The sequence below is a fragment of the Megalops cyprinoides genome, chromosome 9, assembly GCF_013368585.1.
Source record: "Megalops cyprinoides isolate fMegCyp1 chromosome 9, fMegCyp1.pri, whole genome shotgun sequence".
Lineage (NCBI taxonomy): Eukaryota > Metazoa > Chordata > Actinopteri > Elopiformes > Megalopidae > Megalops > Megalops cyprinoides.
The window spans coordinates 19,084,793-19,107,206 of NC_050591.1; the positions used below are offsets into that span (position 1 = coordinate 19,084,793).

Genomic DNA, 22,414 nt, shown 5'->3' on the forward strand with positions numbered 1-22,414 from the left:
GAATAAAATTTTACTCTTAATACTTGGGGTTAGGATTGGGGTTGGAGAGGCTGATCTTAGACCTGTTGTCAAGGGCAGGAAATACCAGGAGGCCGTGAGTCTGTGGACCCAAACTCATACCCTCTGGGATACAGTGAGGGTGCTAATCGCTGCCAGGGCCTCCTGCCATGAATGCAAGGTGCTGATAATTCAGTGACGCCAGAACAATGTCGCTCGCTAACATTCACACTCCGGTCGTCATGCCGACAGCAATGTCAATCATTAGCCCGATGCTGCTGGAGAGTGGAGGAACATGCGCTCATAAATAATAATCACACGCAGCCTGCTCTGCCTCAATTACTTTGCATATGCAACACAAAGGTTCCATGGGCAGGGACATGTTCCTGATCAGCTCAACATTCTTTCACTGGAATGAAGAGTCCAGCTAATGAAAACTCATTCACACAGCAGGTACATTGATACTGCAGATAGACTAGGTGGGCAAGCAGGTGAGTAGACATTGCATCAACACCACGACCAACATCACCACAACTCCTTGTATAGATGTATCGCTCAAAAAATACAATAAGACATTGTCATCAGTGCCATCATTATGTTATTACATTTAAATTGTTTTTAATACTATCATTCTATGTTATTTATTTCATATGAAACTAACTGAGCAATGTCTGGCTCAAGAAACCCTTCACCCAAAGGAAGGAGGAGGAAAGAGAGAATGAGGCAGAGAGAGAGAGTTATCTGAACAGGTATGTGAAGGTTATTTTTATTGCTGGTTGCCAAAGGGATCTCCAAGTAAAGGTGAACCTGCTCCCAGCAACCACAGGGCATTTGAGCTCTTAAAGGAGGACAATTGCAAAGCACACATAATGATTAAATTCTGCTGGAGAGCAGGGTTCACTCAGGTTCAAGCATCTGGCTCCAAGGCTAAAAACGTAATGACTATCATGTCTGCATCTGCAACTCAGGTAATGTCCATCACAGTGATAGACCATGTGTCCACCATTTCCTCAGACACTTCATTAACTCAGAGATATAACATCCTGGCCTTTAAAACACACACACACACACACACACACACACACACACATTGCACACATACACACTCACGTGTGCATTCACCACATTGCTTCAATGTCACACCCCAAGATGTGAGCAGATCTTTTTTTATATATATATAAAAAAGAGAGAAAGAGAGAATTAATTCAGCAGTAGGTGCTACTGAATGGCAAAAAAGGCTGATTTTTGGTGTGATCAGGAATAAGCAGAGCTCTCTATCTGGTAGTGTCTGTTCCACGACAGACTACCCTAATGCCTTTCTCACGAACACCCACCCACCTTAAATCCCACCTCCCCCCAGAGCCCCCCATTCCTCAGTGGCAATCACCAGCCTGGTTAGTGTCTGCTCTGGTGATGCTGCAAATGAATGCCCAGTCACATCCTGAGGGAGTTGCTCACCGATCCTGAATTAAACAACACTGCCATTCAACAGGCCTAAGCCCCCGCCCCTCACTCACAGGGCTGCTGCATATTAACCTATTTTAAAATGACATCTCTGAAAATGTGTTTCACTTCATCGCAGGAATCATTCCTATTGCCCCTCTCTCTCTCTCTCTCTCTCTCTCTCTCTCTTTCTCTCTCTCTGTCTTTCTCTCTCTATCTCTCTCTCCTCCTTCTTTTCCTCACCCAATCATCCTCTCACTGTGACAAAATGCAATTGTTTTCACAATTTATTTGTTTATCAGATCCAATGATATTCTAAGAAGAGCTACAAAGCTACAAACTACAAAGTTCCCTGTTGAACCACTGCTAAATTACATTGTTTTTTTTCCAGAGAATGGATACCCGTCTGTACAGTTAAATAAAGAGGACTGCAAAGTCATTGTGTCTGTGTTCCCGTTCCTGTCAACCGAGTTTATCCTCCCCCCTCTCTGTATCCTTTCCCATTGTCTTTTTTTCAACACCTTCATTACATCAAGCTTGAAGGACTGTGAATACAGTAACTTCGGCGCAGGCAGAAACAATTTACTCGGCTAACGCCTCTCATCCCTTCACAGTTGTGTAAATGTTTCTCAAATTGAAAGCATCTACTCTGAGAGCAGTCAAAAACATTGAGATCTCAGTGAGCAGTCTCCAGCCTTCTACAATTCAAAGCAACCACCTCACACCCCACAGTCAGATCTCTTTGTTTCCATCAAACCGGCCGCTTTTACAAACGTGTGGACCACTTTTCAAAAAAAAAAAAAAATGTTACTATTATCATTCAGTAAGTAATAAAAGGCAGCATGTGGATTTATTTTAATCCCATAGCAGCGACATTCAAACTTTAATCCTTCATAGCATGACTGGTATTATTCAGATACAAACAGCCTCATTAATCTCTGAAAACTTGCATAAGGCAACAACCAATTTAACTGAGACTGGATTTTTTTTGTATCAAAACTCAGCAGCACATCTGACCTTAATCTGCGACTGCCATTTTGCCCATGAATTAATTACACCTAATAACGACTCATTAGTATCTGACAGGTAACTTTGGACGCTAATTGCATATTTTTCTTGCAGAGCTTGTTACTTTTTAATTGCCATTGATAAAGAATGAATGGTTCTTTATGGACACATCATTATGCATAATTAAATAGTTTTTGACAGATCACATCACATTCTGTGAAAGCTCATTAGACATCCAAAATAACCCACAAGGAATCCATATTTCAAATGCATACATTTGTGACTGTCAGATATCACAGACACTTTCAGCAATTGCGTAACAGTATTTGGATTGGCAGCAAACTGAAGTAACTGCAAACTGGCGACTGAGCGGTGACAGCGGACTGTGTCTGGGTTCAAGTGGGAAGACAGTATTTAAACTGGCCACACTATTGCTGGTGAGCAAAATCCTTCCATTTTTGTTCTCATTTTTGTCCTAAGCATTCTCAGCAACAGCATAGCACCCTATATGCTCATGTGTTTCATTCACAGGTACATTATCTGACTCCACATTCATTATTTCATGTGATATAAATAAGGGAAAATTTGCTATTTTGTCTCAGATAGCTTACTATATTGTTAGTGAGCTATACTGTCTTACCAAATCAGAGCACACAGTCACACTTAGCTGGCTGTCATACACTTCAGTGAAAGAATGCTTGTCTGAGTGACACTACTGTCACTGAGCAGCTCACACTCCAGATGCAATGAGAATTTGGAATTTGCCATGAAAACACTGCTTGAATATATAGTGCAATGAATGGTGCTATCGGAGCCTATCATATCTATTTTATATGAGGCTAGTTAACTAGCTTAATGTACCACTCTGGGCAACACTAGCCAAAGCAACCTACTTTAGCTAGTCAGCCAAACCAACTAGTCAGCCAAAGCAAATTACTAGCAACATGACCTCATCAGTTCATTCACTAAATTCTTCAGCTTTCTTGACGTGTAATCTTGAGCTTTTACGTGATCACTGCATAGGTAGCCGAACTGTCCATTTCTGTTGGACGGTTTATACCGCCAAGCCACGGAACCAGCCAGTGCCATCACACACATTGCTTGTACAAAGACTGGCAACATTTTCTGTTGGAGGGAATTTCAAAATAAAAATACTTCTGTCCAAGGGAGTATGCAATAAGCACAGACCTGCTTTGCTGCAGAAAATAGCACATCTTCCGACAAATCAATCCACCATGTAATAGTGTTTCATTTCCTCTATAAGTGAGTCAATGCACCCCCATTCACACGGATCGATGGGCAAAGCTTTACTCCAACTCCAGGATGAATTTAGTACATTTTTGCAAATTTAAAAATGCAGCACCTAAACTTGTGAACTACGAATGTCAGTCATGATCCATTACCACACAAAGGGAAATGATCTATTTGGGAAGGACTATTCACTGTAAAAATACACAGTCAAGGAAACTGATTCTCCAATAACCCTCTTGAGAGGTGTTGCCTATCTTCTTTTCTTTCCGATATACATTCAGTGCACTCTGTACAGATCTGTATTATGGAGCAGCTTTCACACATCCCACATCATGGTAGTAGACATATTTAATAGCATTCCTGCAGAAAAAAAAAAAAAAAAACATATAGGCCTTGTATAAAATGAAATGAAAATAGAACCTAATGGAAAATGTGTAATATAGGCTACAATAGCAGCATCTGATGAGCAGTCTGCCTTTGAAACAGTGTCTGTAACTCAGCAGAGTGGCTCCATGCACTTCATTTGAACTCATTCAGATTCAATTACTGCCCTGCATTCTGGCAGGTCATACACAAAGACTCACACACTCCCCCTCTCTCCCCACAAAAATGAACTGGGACATTTCATCACCCCCCTCTGCAACCAACACACACACACACATATACAACTGCCTGCCATGATAAAGCTCCACTCTCGAACCTGCACGGTCAAAAAGTCATCTAATTTAAGATTATGTGCAATGATTTCATCAGATCATCAGAATAACAAATACACAAATGACTACTGGATCTTATCTGTATGCAATCAAAGTCATAATGGTAGAAAACAATTTGCATATAAAGAGATACAGAGACACAGATGAGAGATATTGTCAGCTTACCTTGATTGGTTTTCCATCAGGTGTGAGCACCTCCTCAGAGAGCTGCATCATCTTCAGGGCCATGAGCGCGATTGGCTTTGCGTGGCTGTCACTCTTCCTGTGCAGACCGCCTGCCACACAGTAGGCGTCCCCTATCGTTTCAATCTGGTTGGGGAAGGGGAGGTAGAGGAAAGCTCTTTCATGCACCATTCTGTCTTCTCCTTCAGAGAAGACCTTGAGCAAAAAGTCTCCAGACATCTTTTTAGTATGAAGCCATTCCTAATGGGAATAATGCTCATGGGAATGCTATCTGGAAATTAGAAGTGAGATTCTGTTCGCCTGGGAGCAAAGGTTCTGCCTGTGGCTCCCTCAAGGCTCACTCTGTGATGGGTAGGGGCATGCAGTGATACTTTGTAAACTCAGTCAGCGCTTCAGAGTAGAAATCACAGACAATTTAATGTTGATCAATCCTCTCACATAATTCAATTCTATTAAATCTGCCAACAGTGCAGATTACTAATTCGATGAATAGACAAAGGCAGGCATGCACTGATATGGATGAAAACATCAGAATTTTCATTCCTGTAACAGTCATAGCAGTCTTTAGGATCTGGATGTTGGATTGTTCCATCTATGGAAGCATTCAGATACAGTAAATACAGCCATGGATTCTCAATGACTTTTCATCTCGGAAAAAATCTGGCCTCGGAGGGACAGTCGGAGAGTATTTAACATGGCAGGATGGCCACAGTTTAAGACGGGACTGGTGACTCGATACCTATCTATCCAACTTGCTGAGTCAAACATTCTTTAAGGTACAGAGATTTATTTTAACAGCAGCACTGGACCCCACACTGAAACACTCACATTGTAAGCCACATTGTCAACAATGGGACAATTCCATTCCTGGAATGCATTTTTCTTTCATGCAACAACAAAAGAACATTTTCTTTACCAACTTTGTCATACACAAAGGAAGTTAGAGATTTATTTTTATCTACTCATTTATGCTTTTTATCCTTTTTTATTTTTATTATTCATAAGAGAAACAATGAGATGGATTAAATACTTCAGGTTTTTGTCTCATGGGGGCCAAGGTGTGGAATAATTCTTAGAGATCCAATCATTTAAAAGCACTCGTCCTGAGTGTAGACTGACCGCTACGGCCTGGGTCCGAACCCGACCGTCTCTCTAGCCGACAGTGACCGGGAGCTCACAGGCGGAACACATGGGACCGTGCAATGGGACCGAACATCGATGATGACAAATTGGACATTCCGGAATTCAGGGAATTGGCCATTCCAAAATTGGTGAAATAAAAGAGACTTCTGGCAACAGAAGCTGCATGGTCAAGTGCACAACCGCTCACCTTGTAGACGTCAAGGACGCCGCACTGGTAGTCGAAGCGCGTGTACAGTTCGTTTAGCATGCTGATGACCTGCATGGGCGTGCACTGGGCGCAGACGGCCGTGAAGCCTACGATGTCGGAGAAGAGCATGGTGACGTCCTCGAACTTGCGTGCCTGCACCACCTCGCCCTGCCACAGCTGCTGCGCCACGTCGCCGGGGAAGATGGAGTATAGCAGGTCCACCGTCCGCTTCTTCTCCTCCTCCAGTGCCTGGTGGGTGCGCTCCAGCGTGGCCTTCAGCTTGTCCATGCGCTTCTTCAGCCCATCCTGGGCCTTGGCCTGCTCGCCCACCAGGATCACGTCCCGCGTGGCGTCGTGGATGGGGATGTCAGAAAGGTGAAGGCCCCGCCCCATCAGCTCCTCCAGCTTGTCCACGCGCGGCGAGCCCAGGAACATGATGGAGTTCGACTCCGGCACGTGGATCATCTGACCCTTGATCTCCATCACCTGAGAGACGGGAAAGCAGAGATAGACATTCAGCACTAACAAAATGACCGTGGATGCACTAGTGTCAACATCCAGTGTATTTCAAGTGAGAAAGGAATAAGGTATGCTGTAGCTGCAATAAATCAGATACAGTGTACGAGTGGGAGCCACGTAATTGTGTCATCCCTTTGGGGATGAGTGAAAAAAACTGAATGATTCAAATACTGATTATGCAACAGTGTTAACAATGTTCAGCACTAAGCCACTACACCCAAATGTTGAAAAGGGGAGAAAATAGTCCCTGGGCTCTCTACTTACAGAAGTGTGACCACAAAATATGATGTGGGAAGAAATGCTTTGTGTTGCTCTACCTGTCCCAGCTCTCTTTTTCTCTCTCTCTCTTCCTCTATCTCTTGCTCTCTTTTGCACAGGCTCACACAGCAGAAAACAGCCCATCTCCAGAGGTTTGTGTAGGTCATTCATGTAATGAGTTCAGTGGACCGTGGATGTCTGTGCCCTGCCACTCTCCAGCTTGTCTGTGGTACCCTGGGGCTCCTGGGTATGGGTCTGTTCAATGTGTTACACTTTAAACCCTCACCTTCTGTTTCCCCTCTGCTTATACTACAACACTTAGCATATCTTTCACAGCGTGCATACATTGAACAGCATGTAGTATGAAGACAAATATGAATATATAAATTATGGTGTGGATAATACACGGTTCAATTGAAAAGTTACAGTAAAACACACACTGGAGGTGTTTCTTTTCGCCCTTACAGGCAGTAAATATTTAAATGAAGAGACTGCTCTAAATAGTTGGAATGTTCTCTGCATATTTTTGTGTGAAGTCCATTTCAGACATTTATCTAACTAGCTAACTTCTAGATACTTGCATGTTCATGTGACACGCATTCTGTTCCCTCTGTAAGACTGATTACATAAGTCATCCAACCATCAATTGCATGTATCATCCAGTCAGCAAGGGTGCCCAATGGCAGGCCTGCGGGAATCAACATCCCAGCCATGGATATACCTAAGAGCAAACTAAAGCATTACATGAATCATACAGGTCATTTGGAGCAGATAATGATACTGGAGAGATGTACAGACATGGGCTATTACTGCTTGACACAATGAGGCTAATCTTCTCCCATTTTAGTCCCCCTTCCTGCAGGATCCATGCCCCAGAAGTGCAGACCCATGTGAATGGCCATGAGTAATTCTGGGAACTGTAGTCCAAGCTACATGAGGCCCCAGGAGAGTGCAACCCAAACAACCGCAGAAGGGATTATTTGATCACAGGGGTTTAAAACACTGCCCTATTATGCTGATTAAAGCCTTAAGGGGACATATGGGCCTTCCTGATAAAGGCTACAAAACTGAAAACGCAGGTCTGATTCATACTTGCAATAAACAGTATGCTCAAAAGTGTTTTGCATTCAGAAACAATATTATTTTCAAAACCATGTAATATAGTTCAGGCTCAGATATCACCTTGAAACAATATTACTAATGACATGTGTAGAGAAGAATGTAAAAAAAATCACTCCAGAAATACCAGAATGGGAAAGGGGAATGGCTCTAATATGCGTTGCAAAGCACAGTGGATCCAGTCTGCACACTGATAGGAACTTAGTACTTATAATCAGTACTTATAATTATACATATAAAATTGTTTTTATGAATGAACAAAATATAAATATAACCCACAGTACTGCATACATTTCCGAGAACAAGAAATTCTGGGATTTTTCAAAATCAGAAGTTATTTCGAACAACTAATTTGATACTAATTTGACAATTAAAAACATTTTATATCACACTGGTCAGTCAATTGTTTGTTTTCACTGTGTGGTGTTTTTACTAAAATGTTTTATAAAAAATGATATTTTCATGAGATTTAAACATCTGTAACCAGCCCATCTAGGATCTTGTCACCCATGCTGAAGCTTAAGCAATACTCATAAAGCTTACTTGGAAGTGGCTTACCAAAGATTGACCTTTGACATCAGCTTTGATAAAGAGCACATTTTTATGTCTGAAACAGCACAAGGATTTCTGCTGGGGTTAAGGGAAAAAATAATCAAAGTCCTTTGTCTCATAGCTGATTGGAGGATATCAGGAGCTCGGAGAGTTCTTTTCTTAGCCTTCCGTTGCCATGGTGGGATTCCATCGCAAACGTCCCTGCTAGTTTTCAGCACAGCACCACTCAGCAATTCACTGCAGGGAAGAATCACCTTGTCCAGGAGCGTTCACACCCTCTACATGCTACCTTCTTTCTCATTCGTCAAAAGGGGGGAAACTAGGCAGTTTTTCATGCAGGCCCACTGGCACACGCTCCTCATTGTATCATGAATGTTTCATGTGTTTGAAACGTGTTGTGCACACAGACAGGGAGTTTCCAGGTGTGGGGGGTGGGGTGTGTGGGGGGGTGGGGGGGGGACATGGATAACAGGGTGAGGTGAGGTGGAGCGGGGCCTATCATACCATTTGCTATAAACAGCGACCCTGACACAAGTGTGTCTGATTGCAGTGGGTAAGGTTCCAACCAGGTGGCACCCATTTTTTCCACTGGCCATTAAAGAATACCAAGCCCCGCTCAAAAAGGCAGTGCAGCTTCTGTGGATTTTTAATGGGGTGTGAAGGCCCAGGTTATTCCAGCTTGCTGTGGCTGTTTGGATCCAGAGAGCAGAGTCCAACAGTCCTGTTTTCACAAGCTGTTGTCACAAAAAATTATTCCGCCTCTGAACAAGCCGCAACCGTACGAGGCACTAGATTATTTATAGAATCCCCCCCACCCCCCCGGTGCTGCATAATACATGCAACCTACATCACTGTGGGTTTGCAGGGGAAGAGCCAGTGTGTTTGCATAGGGGGTCTAGCTGAGAGCATACACATACACATACACACACAGAGCCTGCTCGAGATAACATACCACAGACCACTCCCAAAATTCACCCAAAATTCCAGTTAGTAAATGTGCAATATTTCACCATAAACCAAACTGTTTGGATGAGGAAAGTGCCCCTCAAAATGAAATGAATGAGCACCCCATCTGTACAGAGATATGGCACATTTCTGCTGAGGCCAAACTAATGAATATGGCGTTGCCATTTCCAGCTGCACACCTCCGCGCCTGGAGGGGCTCAGCTCCCCGCCAGCACAGCTTGTCATCGCGGGCTACACGGAGTGTGTGTCATCTGATAGGGATGCGTGTGTGCTGCTCCGCTGTGCAACAGCACCCGTGCACACACTCACGTGTAAACACACACACAGGTGCGACACACACTTGCATGTGAACACACCTGCAGGTTCAACACACACTCACATGTACACACATGCAAGTACAACACACACTCACAAGTGCACACACAGACACAGATAAAAAACACACTCACATGCATGCACAAAGGCAGACGCCAATACAACACGCACTGACATACACACAGACACAGACACACACACACAATTTACATTGTCCAGATCCCACCACTCCACACTGCATCAGTACGTGAGAACAGTTCTGCATTTCTTACTGACACTATAAACAGTTTTCAGCCTTTTTTCACTCCATCAGTGATCAGTCTAGCCCAGAGAGAGAGAGAGAGAGAGAGAGAGAGAGAGAGAGAGCGAGAAACAGAGAGAGGGAGAGAAATGTAGGAGCATTTAACTCTGCTGTGGGGCATTCAAAGTGAGTTTCCTCTGGAACACACAATAAATCCTGTTATTCATTGCATTACATTACATTACGTCATGTAGCAGAGAGTGATTTCCAAATTCATCATGAGCCTAGAACCCTACTCTAAGAAACAGTGCTGTGGTTAGGGCTCCTAACCAGAAGGTTGCAGGTTCATATTCTGGGTGAGACAGTGTCATTTCCTGGGACTAAACCTGGATTACCTCTGCAAACATCCAGCTGTATGAATGGAGAATAAGTAAAGATTTGTGCTGTGTAAATCCCTCTGGATTACAGGATCCCATTGTTTTCCCCCTCACTTTATGTGCTAAAAAAAAAAATAAATAAATAAATAAATAAAACACAGGTGAAGGGGGAGAGGCAGCAGTCCCTGTGTATAGTGCAAGGAGGGTTCTTTGTTCTTGCTCACCCACTGCAGCGGGCAAAGAGGAAAGCTGCGTGCCTCTCTGAGCAAATCCACCCTGTCAACACCACAGAGTCAGCGTGCCAGCGCACTGAGCACGCTCAGAAGCATGGAAGCCAGTGACTCACCCCTCCTCCCATACGGGGACGGAGGGTTAAAAGGCAATCAGAGTCACAGTGCCGCCGTGCCGCACACAAAAGTGTGGAGAGCGCCGCATTTCCATATCAAAAGTGTGGCACTCCATTAGAAGCACAGAGGTCCCCTGGTATATGGGACCACCCGCCAAGGCCCGGCCAGACAAGTGGGAGTGAAAACTCTACTGTTTTCCCCATTGAATGGAAGCAGATGAAATAGTGGAAGTCAGGAGGGGTGGTGTGGGTTGTGTTGGAGAGGGTGGAGAATGGAGGTGGCGCCCCCTGTGGCCTACCTTCCTGTGTACTGACATCATGACCTGGCCGCAAGCAGGAGCGTCACCATTTTTGAAAAGAGGGAACAGCAGCTTATTAACGGGATAATCCGGTTGTTAACATCTTTGACCTTTAGGGCAACATATGCTCGCAGAATGGACTTTTGGCACACTGCTGGTGCACTGACATTTTTGCAAACAAAGCTGTGAGCAGTCCTTCATTATGTGACCCATTCTGCATCCCCTACTATGCTGTACACGCATTACAATCATTTTACCAGATCTCTCTTTCATCATTACAACACTGAAAACAAAGCAAAAATTGCTGCCTCAAAACAGTTCTGATTTCATTAAACAAATGGGTGCTCGTTCTCTGTCTCCTATTTACAGTCTAACACAACACTGCTGATGTCCAGGGTGTATGACCATGACAAATCTATTGTTGCTGATTAATTCTGCCCTCCGCATTAAGGAGCTATGCATAGAGCTGTGGAGAGGTTGGGGTGTGACCAGCTGTTCCTTTTCACATGCAGTTGCCAGGAATGAAATGACTTTCCACTCTGGACATGTCCACACATGAGTGTTCGAACGTGTCTGTGGGGATAACGCTGGACAGAGGATGTCAATGTCGGTGGCGATATCCCATTTCTGGCATTCTGTGAAACCGCAGCCCCGCTCATTCACCTGACGAGCCAAGCCTAATTTAAACAGGCGGAGTTCCAACAGCATGTCAGCCAGACGTTCCCTTCAAGCACAGATAATCTTGTCTGCAACACGACAGCCGTGAACGACCCCGTGCATTCTAAACACTCTCTCTGTGATGCACGCACACACACACACACAGATGCATGCACATACACACACATTATCAGTTGCAATGCACATGTACATGCAACTGCATGAGCGCCCACATGCCAGCATGTCCATACACTCTCCTTGTAAATTCAATAGGACGGCCTGTCTGTCTGTTGATCTCCATCCAGTCTGCAGGGCAGGGTCACCACCGACAGTGGTGATGCCACCTCTTCATTCATCCTCATCCCTTCTGTGCTGTGCCGTCTTGCCGTCCTGCCACTCTTTCTACTGCCCCCATCTCATAATACACCTGACTGGGAGACAGTGGGCCTCTCTTTTCTCCCTAAAAAGCCCACTTTACTTTCTCCACCACAAGGGCTCAGAACTGTCAGATCACCATGGTCACCTCCCCTTCAACTGTATGCCTCATATGTCACATTTTCACCTTCTCATCACCTTTTTTTCCCCCCTTCCTGTCTCGTTTCCATCACAGCAGCCTTTGGTAAGGAGTCCCACGGCAACACTGGCTCTGTTAACACACTGGGGCAGCTCAAGGTGCCAGCCACATGTACCCCAGCAAGCTGCGCCCGCATCATCATGTGCGTGCGGTGCCTGTCACGTGTACTTTGTCACAAGCGGAAATAAAAACAGACAGAGGTGGCGCTTTCTCAGCTTAGTTTGCATTGAAGTATGCAGGGTGACACTTTCTCAAGACTCCAGGGCAGGCTTGCCCTGTGGAAATGCTGTTGCCATGACAAAAAGCATAACCCGTATGAGCACTGCTGGTATTCCTCTTTACACCTGTAGAAGCAGTGGGCCACAGACCAATAATCAGAGACACCATGTACTCTGCATTTCCTTCTGGTTCAACTGAGGACTTCTAGTCATTATTGAAGATGTTGGTGAGTAAAGGAATTACAAGATGGAACATTTTGGTAGCAGCGGATGAATTTTTAATTAACAACTGACTTATTCAGTATTCAGTATACAACATATGACATATTACTATTTAGAGTGTTTTATATGACACATTATTGAGTGATCTGGTGACTATACATAACTTTGATAAAAACTGTCCATCTGATTAGAAAGGGGAAGTGGTCGCAGAGATGCCCTCTCTCCAGGAGGTGTCATATCCCATTGCACAGCATGATTAGACTGACAGAGCTCGATGGACCCCCGTGCAGTGCTCACACCATGCTTACCGAGAGGCTGGCTCAGAGAGGCACACATCACCAGCACCCAGGGAGAGGAAGGGGGGGGGGGGGGGGGGGGGTGGTCAGGTGAGTGGGAGAGAGAAGGAAAGACTGGAAAGGGAAAAAATGGGAACGACTGAAAGGGAAAGAGAGGAAGAAAGAGACAGGGAGGAAGAGAGAAGCAGAGAGGGGGAAAGGGATAGGAAGACATGCTGGGGGACTAGGGGAAAAATCCCTACAGAAATTGTACAATTATAATGTTGTAAAAACACCGCACATATATAGAATGCTCAGAATAACGCCTGCGGTGCCGAGTTTTCCTTTCTCATCCAAATTCATTGTTATGTTTGTATCATATAGCCCGTTTGTAATCCTGTGCCGGCAATTGCATGCACTGTAAAGTCACGCCAATGTCAATAAAGCTGTATGTGAATTTGATTTCGAGAGACAGGAGAGAGTGGCAGACAGGGAGGGAGACAAAGGGGAGAGAAAAGAAAACAAACAGAGAGAAATAAAAACAAAGTAAGAAAAAACAGAACAAGAAGGAGAGCAAGAAAAAGGGAGAGACAGAGACAGAGGGCTCCTCTGTGGCAGTGGTGCAGCCTGACCTTTACTGTCTGTCTGCGGAGAGTGACCTGCATCCTGGGGGCACTCAGCGAGACGATGCCTGCTCGGACGTGGGCGACCAGGACCATTGCCCCGAGGGGGGCAGGGGGTTCCAGCAGTGGGTCGCCTGTCACGTCCACTCGCTGCCCTTTCCACTGAAAATGTCAGGCGATCCGCTCACTCACTCGCCATTAAAGCTGATCCCATCATTAGAGCACCCCTTGATGAACACTTTTTTTTTTTTAAAAAAAGCATGCCTAAGAAAAACTGTCTTTTCCCATGACTTTTCCCACATACTGCAGCAGTGATGTTACATCTTTCCCAGAATCCAATGCTTTGGAGGACCATTTCTGGGCAATGGCAGTCTAAATGTGCTCTGCAGCCATTTCAGCTCTTCTTCAACCAGTCATCTCTTAAACACCAAGGTGTTTCCACAATAATAATACTGTTAGAAGGATTAAGTGGGATACATTTGCATTTTTTAATGTAGGAATTATTAAACTCTACCAAGAGGTGATTTGTAAAAAAAAAAAATCTTCTTTGATACTAATGCACTTATCTAGAAGATTTATTCTGGTCTTTAATAGGTATGTGGAATTAAATTCAGTCCTGATACAAACTGAAATAAAAAAGCAAGAGCTAATGGGGATAAGGAATATGTACGTAAGCGTGTTAGCACAGGCAGGTTGTTAATGTATGTTTTTTTCCTATTACATTGGCTAAGTGATGGATCTCTGAATAATCTTGAAATTTGGCCTCATTGTGGCTTCCAGATGGAGAAATATTTCCTCTTCATTTATCCAATTTATTCTTTAAAACGAAACGATTTAATGGGAGCTGGAGGCACTGTGAGGTATCAGTGCAACAAAGGAAGAAGAATGGCCGTCATCTGTCAGTATTGCCAAGCCATTTCAGAGAGCTCTATTCACCGATAACATCTGCCTCTAATGAAATTCACTGTCTTTAATATCCCCACTCGCACTTAATCAAAACATTGAAACATGTTATGAGAAACGGCTGGAAAAAAGGACCAAAGGCGAAAAGGGATTTTGGCGCAACAATAACGGCGTAAAGCGAAGTTCAATAATGAAACCTTATACATCATTTAAGAACACAGACTGGACAACGTCGATAGCTGACACCGCTCACCACCACTCCGCTTCACACATCCGAGAGCGACGGACGGAACAGACATTGATTTCTGGCAACGTTAGGCAAATTATAGGACTTTGCAGCAGAATTGATAGTAATCCTTCAGGAAATAGAATTGCACATGGCTATTGAACTGCTTCATCATTTCAATCAGTCAAATAAATCCAACTGTACATAACACATTAGCCTCTTTCCCTCACAGTTAGCCCATTACCGGCAGGCTAAAAGAATTTGATTTAAAGAAGGTAGCTTGCTCTCCCTGGGAAGGGAATGGTTTATTTCCCATGGCTTTTCCTGCAGTTGCAGCAAATATATAGTAGATTCACATATAGTAGATATAAATACAGTAATATAAAATACTGATTCAGTCATGCTAAAATGTGAAATGTGGCCTGATTTATCTCAAGCCTATTTCACCCAGTGGAGCCCAGCATACCTTTGAGACGGACTTCAATAGGGAATTCAGTTTGGATGCAGTCAATTATATATCTATCAAGTCTTTTCTTTTCCTAGCAACCTGAATGTGGCCAATTCTTATGGAGATTTTTACTCCTACCATCACCATTATTCCAGTGGCATGTTTATTTATTTCTTCTCCTTTCTGAAATCCAGAGAAGAAATGTGATTACGCAATGTGCTGGGGGGAAAAAAAAATACCACTAATTGCATGCAAAATACCTGTGACTCACTCCGCTTAATTAGAGTCTGTGTCAAGAGCCGGTAGAGAGAAAAGATCCAGTCACACTTCAAAAGCAATATTACAACAAGATCCATTGAGAATACTGGGGCTATTAGGGATTGCTTTGTGAGAACTGTGTACCCACACAATCGCAGGGGAAAGTCAAGATATCAATAACGGTGATCCCAATGAATGGAAATGAAATTAAAACATATTTCTTTGCATGGTATAATTACCCCTAAACAGGTGTTCCTCAAATAACATCCTCTGCACTTCTGTGCGGGAAAAAGATATGAATTTTGCAGTGTACATTTTTGTTAATGCAGGTACTGTTTAATCATGTCTGCGATTCATTCCTGTGTGGACATCTGAAGAAATCGGGAGGGACGCTGTCAATGTGCAGAGGGAGAGCACATTTTTCACACTCATGCTTTTTGAATTGGAGCAGCCTACATTTCTTCCAGTGACGCAAGTGCTAAAAAGCAGGAGGAGAGGTAAGGTGGCGGCGGACCCTCACAGAGTCACTCGGGTAAACCTGCAATTGAGAGCCTATCAGAGGGAAGCCAGCGAGCCGTGGCGCAATGACAGGGCGCGTAACAAAAGGAGCTCTCACAGGCTGGACAGCTGAAGCAGCCAGCTCAAGGGTGACACATTCGAGCACCAGACAGTACTGTACTCGCAGACCGCTCGGGATTCAGACAGAGGCTGCAGACACCTTAAAGCGTGTCAGGGAGAACGTTGCTTAACAACGTCGTGTCTATGTGGGCAGCACTGCCAGAGCGGTGGACAGGCCACTGCTCTTTTTACCAGACAAGAGGTGTAATGGGCTCTCACCTCGATTTTCAGTGCTACTGTTATGCCTTTACCTTAAAGGACATTTTGTGTATAGTGTTTAAAATGTAAGCATGGACTGTTGCATTTAATGAGGGTTCCTGCATACTCAGGCTAAAAAAAAATAGTTTTGAATGTTGCCAGCATGATCTTGGGGAGCTGTTGTTTTACTGTATGGCATCCTCAATATGTCAGCTGTAGCATGAAAGGAAAGCAGCCCAGACACAATGGGGGAATTCACATGAGGGCTCAGCCGTATGCCTGTTTGACTCAGGGGGGAATTCTTCCAGAAGAATACATTCTACAGCAAACACAGTCCGTCCGAACAGCCGCAACCCTTCATTTTAACTCCACATCTACGCTTGTTTCATTTGTATTTAAACCTTGAAGACAACACAGCACCTCCAGCCCTACGACCCGTGTGGTATAGGGTATGATGTGGTACAGTAAAGTCTGTTCGGCTTTTTTTTGTTTTGTTTTGTTTTGTTTTTTTTTTTGTAATTTTTGAAACAAATATTAACAAATGCAATAACACTCCGAAAAGACAGGAAATGCAAACATAAGCTGTTTCCCTTTCCAAGCATTTCATAATCTGCCCAGATTAACAAACTAAGCCGGGGTATTTGTTTAGATTGTCAACAGCCCACGGCAGTGCCAAACCCACCAATTAGTCCGCCTCCATACGGATCTATAATGTAGAGAACGCGGGACAATGCATGAGAATCAGAACATGGCTGTGTACAGGGCAGAGAAAACTGCAGGATACTAGCGTTGCGTTAAATCAGACAATACAAAAACAAACAGCGCCTTACTTTCTCCTTGGTGTCCAGGCCCGTGTTGTCCGGGCGGGTCCTTATCGTGAAGGGCGTGGAGAGCCTCAGCAGGATGGCCTGGAAGGAGCAGGCGATGCGGGGCGAGACGATCTCGAAGCAGTCACGGAAGTTGAGGGTCCGGTGCGGCTCGCACTTGGCCTGCTTGCGGAGTCCCTCGCCCAGCTGCAGAACAACCATGCCGGGGTCCAGGACCAGGTGGAAGGGGAAGGCCCGGCAGAACGTGCTCAGGCCGATCCGCAGGTCCGGCGGCGAGCAGGACAGCTTGAGGGGGAGGGGCTTGGGGCTGCCGGAGGGGCGGGACACCTTGATGAGGAAGGAGAGGCACGAGGAGGCGGCCGAGGAGGAGTTCCCGGTGTGCACGCCGTCCCCCGCCGGCTTGGCCTCCTCCACCTCCACCTCCATGTGGTAAATCCGGCGGGCGGCGGCGCGGATGAGGCCCGGCATGGCCAGCCCGACGGGCGGGGCGGGGTGGAAGCAGTGCAGCAGCAGCCCCCCCTGCTCGGGGGCGTCTTTGCATAGAAAGGACGGCGACTCGGCGGAGGCGCGGCGGCCGCAGGAGGCGCGCAGGTGCTCCAGCAGCGCGTCGAAGCCGTTGAAGAAGTCCTGCAGGTTGCTGCCCACCGCACGCAGGACCCGCTCGTTCTCCTCGAAGCACAGGCCGAACAGCTCCTCGCCGAAGCGCTCGCGCAGCTCCTCGTACGCCACTCCTGCGGGCATCACAACGGCGCAATCAGCGTGTGCCCTACACACTCTGCACACAGCAGCATCAGGACAACATCCCTGCAGCACCATCACCGCCCCACGCTGAAGCCCCACATACATTTAAACATTTTTTGTACAAAGGAAAAACAGCCTTCAGAAATCGGCTCTTGAATGTGGGATAAACTACAGCAACAAAAAAACACATACATGCATACAAACATCTGTCGTCTGTTTGTCTACCATGGACTGACTGTTGATAGCTATTTGCAGAAAAAAGAAAAGCAACATGCGGGTCGTGCTTGCTTTTTAGCATTAGGCAGATGTTGGGTTGTTTGATGGTTGACCTGTGACACATAACAAAGAGAAGCACAGCACGGGGGAAAGAAACATCAATTCCCAGTGCTGGTTCCTGCAGGAATTTAGGTCTTGGATCATGTTTGTACCCTCAACACTGAGGCATCTGCAAGAAAAGAAGATTGAAGGGGGGGCTGGTGCTTGGGAGGAGGAGTCAACACTCCTTGTCATTCCTTCCTCATTCCCCACTGACTGAGACAAAGATGAGTTCAGAACAGAGCAATTTTGGCACTCAGAAGGACACCCATGATGCTCAGATCCACAAACCCGAAGACAAAAGAGAAATATTCTCTGCGAATTTATCTTCCCATCAGTTTTGTGTTATACTGATGTGAACAGAACAAAGGACTGGGAAGTACTGAAATAGAAATCTATTGAGGTTGTTTATATTTTTGGAAAAATATACTAGGAATAAAATTGTCACGATGAAACAAGTACTTTGAGATTAAGTGAAACAAAACAAAAACATGCAACGGGCTGAATAGTTGCTGATGCAGGAAAGGAAATGATTTTGATGGGATAACAACTCTGACATTAGAACTCATCATGAAGCCCTGCAAACAGAAAGACAAAAAAAAAAAAACAGAAGGACACTTTGTGCCTGACGTAATGACTTCATGTCAGCACTGACAAAAGACATAATGATGATAGCTTCCTCTGAAGGGGGAGCGGGGGGGGACATCGAGGCCAGGGCTTCTGCCTCCATCGGCACCTGCCGCACAGGAGACGACCGCCACGGCTGACGCTGCCGCGAGGCACGGTGAACGCCGCGGGATCACTGCAGCCAAATGCGCGTCTGCTAAGTGACAAATGAGGGGTCTTTGTGCCCGATTTATGCAGAGAAACAGTCAATCTGGTCTCTTGTTTGTCTGCGCAAGCCGCGCATCGATTGGCTCGATAGTGCTGGTTCTGTTCGAGAACAGTGTACAGGGCTCTGCAGAAGAAGCGCAGAGGAAGCAAACAAATCACACCGTCATCCTCATGATGAATTAACAGGCTCATTGAAGGCAGAGACATCACATGACTGGTTTACGCTGGCATCGATTGAAGGGGCCGGCCCGGTACATCCAGTCACAGGCATAGAACAGTGTTTAATAACCTGTCAGCCCATTGACACACTACACCCCCTGAACAATTGCAGGCGTAGGAGTTGTAGTTTTTGAGCAATGGTGAGATATTTCACCTCATTAACTCAGGGATCTTTATAGACCAAGTAGGAAGGAAAAGATTTGTCTGCACCACGTAAAGCAGCTTTCCCCAGAGCACACATCATACATATGTACACATGCCTACTCAAGCTCCCAAGCTATCTCACGCCAAGTGTATCACGCAAATGTCAATTATTACAGTATCAGGGATGTGACATCAATAAGCATACACATAAATTGCTAATACACAATATACAGTATGAGCATAAAATATCTATGGATCCGTGGGCTTTGGATTTGAATCAAGTGTGAGACTGTTGCATCCTTAGCGCAGACAAAATTCTGCTTAACGGAACGTGTAAGATGCAAAACTGTAACAAGAGTAAGTAAATTATGCATTTAAAAGGATTATTCTTTAGTCTGGTGACAGTTAAAGGTAAAGAGGTGATGTTTTTTGATGTTAAAGTATGAAAGGATTTACCGAGTAGTGTGGCGGTATACTGTAGAATTCCTGAGATATCCGCTTCCTCTTCAGAGCCTGAATAATCCATATAGGGGCATCTTTCAGACACACCTTTCTCCCCTTTTCCATCCTCGTTGCACCTGGGGAGATGTGGTCAGCATTACCATGCAGATTAAGTACATAACAGGCCAACATTAACATGCAAATTAACTTGAGCTCCAAATGATTATTCAGGTGAAGAATTTTCATACAATTTAGATTCAATTAACCAAAGCTATATGAAGTTATATAAAAATGTCACTAACCACTTCCCTTCTATGTCAGCTGTTTAGGGCACCCCTTCTCCACCCCCCTTTTTTGCATGTTTATGATTGCATGTTACCCCCAAAAATGGGGGTAAACATCCTTGGCCCCATGGCCAAGTGCAAACCCTTCATCTAAGACAAAGAGCAGGACCCCATACCCACATCAACAGTAACTTCCATGTTCTCCAACAGATACATTCCCATCGTATGGACATTCTTATCTACTGAAGAATATACCAGTCAACATTCAATGGCCAGAGAAGTACACAACATCTCAATGTTAATGTGTAATTTGAGTACACAGCATGTCTATGGTAATGTCAACATTATACCAACATGTCAACAATAATTAGTAATTTAGGCACCCAAGATTTTCACATTAATGTGTAACTTGATAATATTTAAGATGACATACATAACGTCAGCATTAACGTTTAAGTTAGGGATAGGGTTAGGGTTAGGGTTTGTAATGTTGATACATAAGATAGCAACATTACTGAATATGCATTCATTTGTAACACTCCCTGTAGTGAGGCAATGGAATGGGTGTAACCATTATTAGCACTTAGATTTTCATATTTACAAGAGTAGAGAATAACTGCATAGTGATAACAAGCTGCCTATAGGTGGCTAGACTGTACAAAGCATTAGTCACACGTGGTAATGAAATTAATATGTTAAGCCTATTCACACAGCAGCCATAATAATATAAAACTAACATTTGATATAAATTAACATGGCTCCTATGGTACATATAGCTAAGAGAGAAGTAAGAGCATGCTTCTGAAGAGGAACTATTGGAACTAAAACAGAGGGTGATGCATCTCTGTGCACGGACCACAATGAGAAGACAGACAGTTCATCCTGTCCATTTTTCGCTCAGAAGCTAACTGCGCTAACTGTGAACACCAGTCACCGTTGAGCACGGACGAGATAGCATCAAGAGGAAGTAAGAGTCCGGGTCTCTTGAGAGGGCTTCAGCAGAACACGCGCACAGAAGCAGGAGGAGCGCACACCTGTCTGGAGACTGCTGACATGTGATTAACGGCCTCTTACAGCCCTCATCCCACATTTTCCCATAATAACCACGCGGCCGTGAAACACCCGCTCCCCCTTCTGAGCCTCCCTCGGCTTCAGCTTCTAGGAACCAGAGGCAGAGGTTGGTGAGCATGTCCTTCTTACCTGATCTCCCTCTGTTTGTATACCTCCATGGTTCTCTGCACAGCAAGCTGAATGGTTTGAGTCTGAAGAAACACAAGAGAAGCAGGAATGAGAAAGGCTGTGCTTTGTGTTTGTGTGTGTTTATGTGGTAAGGAAGGCAAGTGTAGTGTTGACATACACACACTGAAGGATAAGCATTTCTTAATAAGGGTAAGTATGGATTTAAGTCTGCTCAGAGCTGAACTGGCAGGTCCTCTTTACTGACACGGTGAGGACACATCGTTCTCTAAACACTGTTGTGACATTGCAATAACGTCATATACAGAACACAAATCCCCAAACCAGAAAAAAACATCGAAACCAAATCCTGCTCCTAAGTCTCTCTCAGTGGACACATTTAATGGTTTCGTAGAGCAAATGCATTTTATTTAATGTGATTACTTAAGTGAAACGTTACAGAAATGTCATGAGAACATTATGTGCTAGTCAAGGAAAGAACTAATGTCCCTGTGCGCTGTGGGGATGAGGAGAATGCAACATCTGGCTTATCTACAAGCGCACAGAAGTACAGGCCAAGGTTGCTTTGTTGTGAAGGTGAGTGGCACGCGGAGAGAGTTTGTAATCCTCACCGACATCGTGACAATAGCCCTGTGTTCTCGTGAGCAGCCTTGCCTGGGATATTCATTCATATCAAAAACATTGTCACCAGACTCTACAGGAAGAGAAAAATGCATGCACTTGCAGAAGATATTTGGATGCAAAATTTGGTTTAGTTTTTGTTTTGGTGGGGGGTTTTTTTGGGCAGGGATTTGCTTCACACCATATGTCATTGTTGCAATACAACAACCATGTTTAGAAAACGATATGTGCTAGCTGCGTCCATGGGATAGGGCTTGTCTCTGGTGCTGTTGTGTTCACCTCTAAGGAGGCTTAGATCCTTCCTTACCCTCTTCAATAAATGTGAACCTAAACATTAATTTAACAGCTATATGTGTCCTTGCTTACCCCACATAACCCACAAACACACATGTACACAAACTCAAGAAAAAAGGAAGACCTCTGTCCAGATGCACACATTACACATTAAAACCAAGACCTACCTTCATTCAACTCTCTTCCATGCACTCTTTGAATGGATTTTAAATGCAATGCAATTTATTTTTCTCTTAAGGGAGTTGCCACAATGCTGCTCTGTTATATCGATTCAAATTAAAACTGCACTTCAGAGACCCATTAATTGTAATTTAATTACACTAACCACTTTGTGCAGAAGGACTATGTTCACTGTCA

General features: G+C 44.6%; 1 protein-coding gene across 2 annotated transcripts in view; it reads right to left on the bottom strand.

Moving 5' to 3' along the window:
- The window catches only part of gucy1a2 (guanylate cyclase 1, soluble, alpha 2), a 38,374-nt gene that overhangs the window by 13,652 nt on the left and 2,308 nt on the right, over positions 1-22,414 (bottom strand). For both annotated transcript variants that reach the window (XR_005005192.1, XM_036537385.1), the window contains exons 2-6: positions 21,146-21,207; positions 19,677-19,798; positions 16,971-17,698; positions 5,929-6,414; positions 4,581-4,724 (exon numbers count right to left, since the gene is read on the bottom strand). Coding sequence is in view for 1 of the 2 variants with exons in the window: in XM_036537385.1 (XP_036393278.1) it covers positions 4,581-4,724; positions 5,929-6,414; positions 16,971-17,698; positions 19,677-19,798; positions 21,146-21,207 (1,542 nt within the window). In the remaining variant the exon portion in view is untranslated. The remainder of the gene's footprint in view (positions 1-4,580; positions 4,725-5,928; positions 6,415-16,970; positions 17,699-19,676; positions 19,799-21,145; positions 21,208-22,414) is intronic.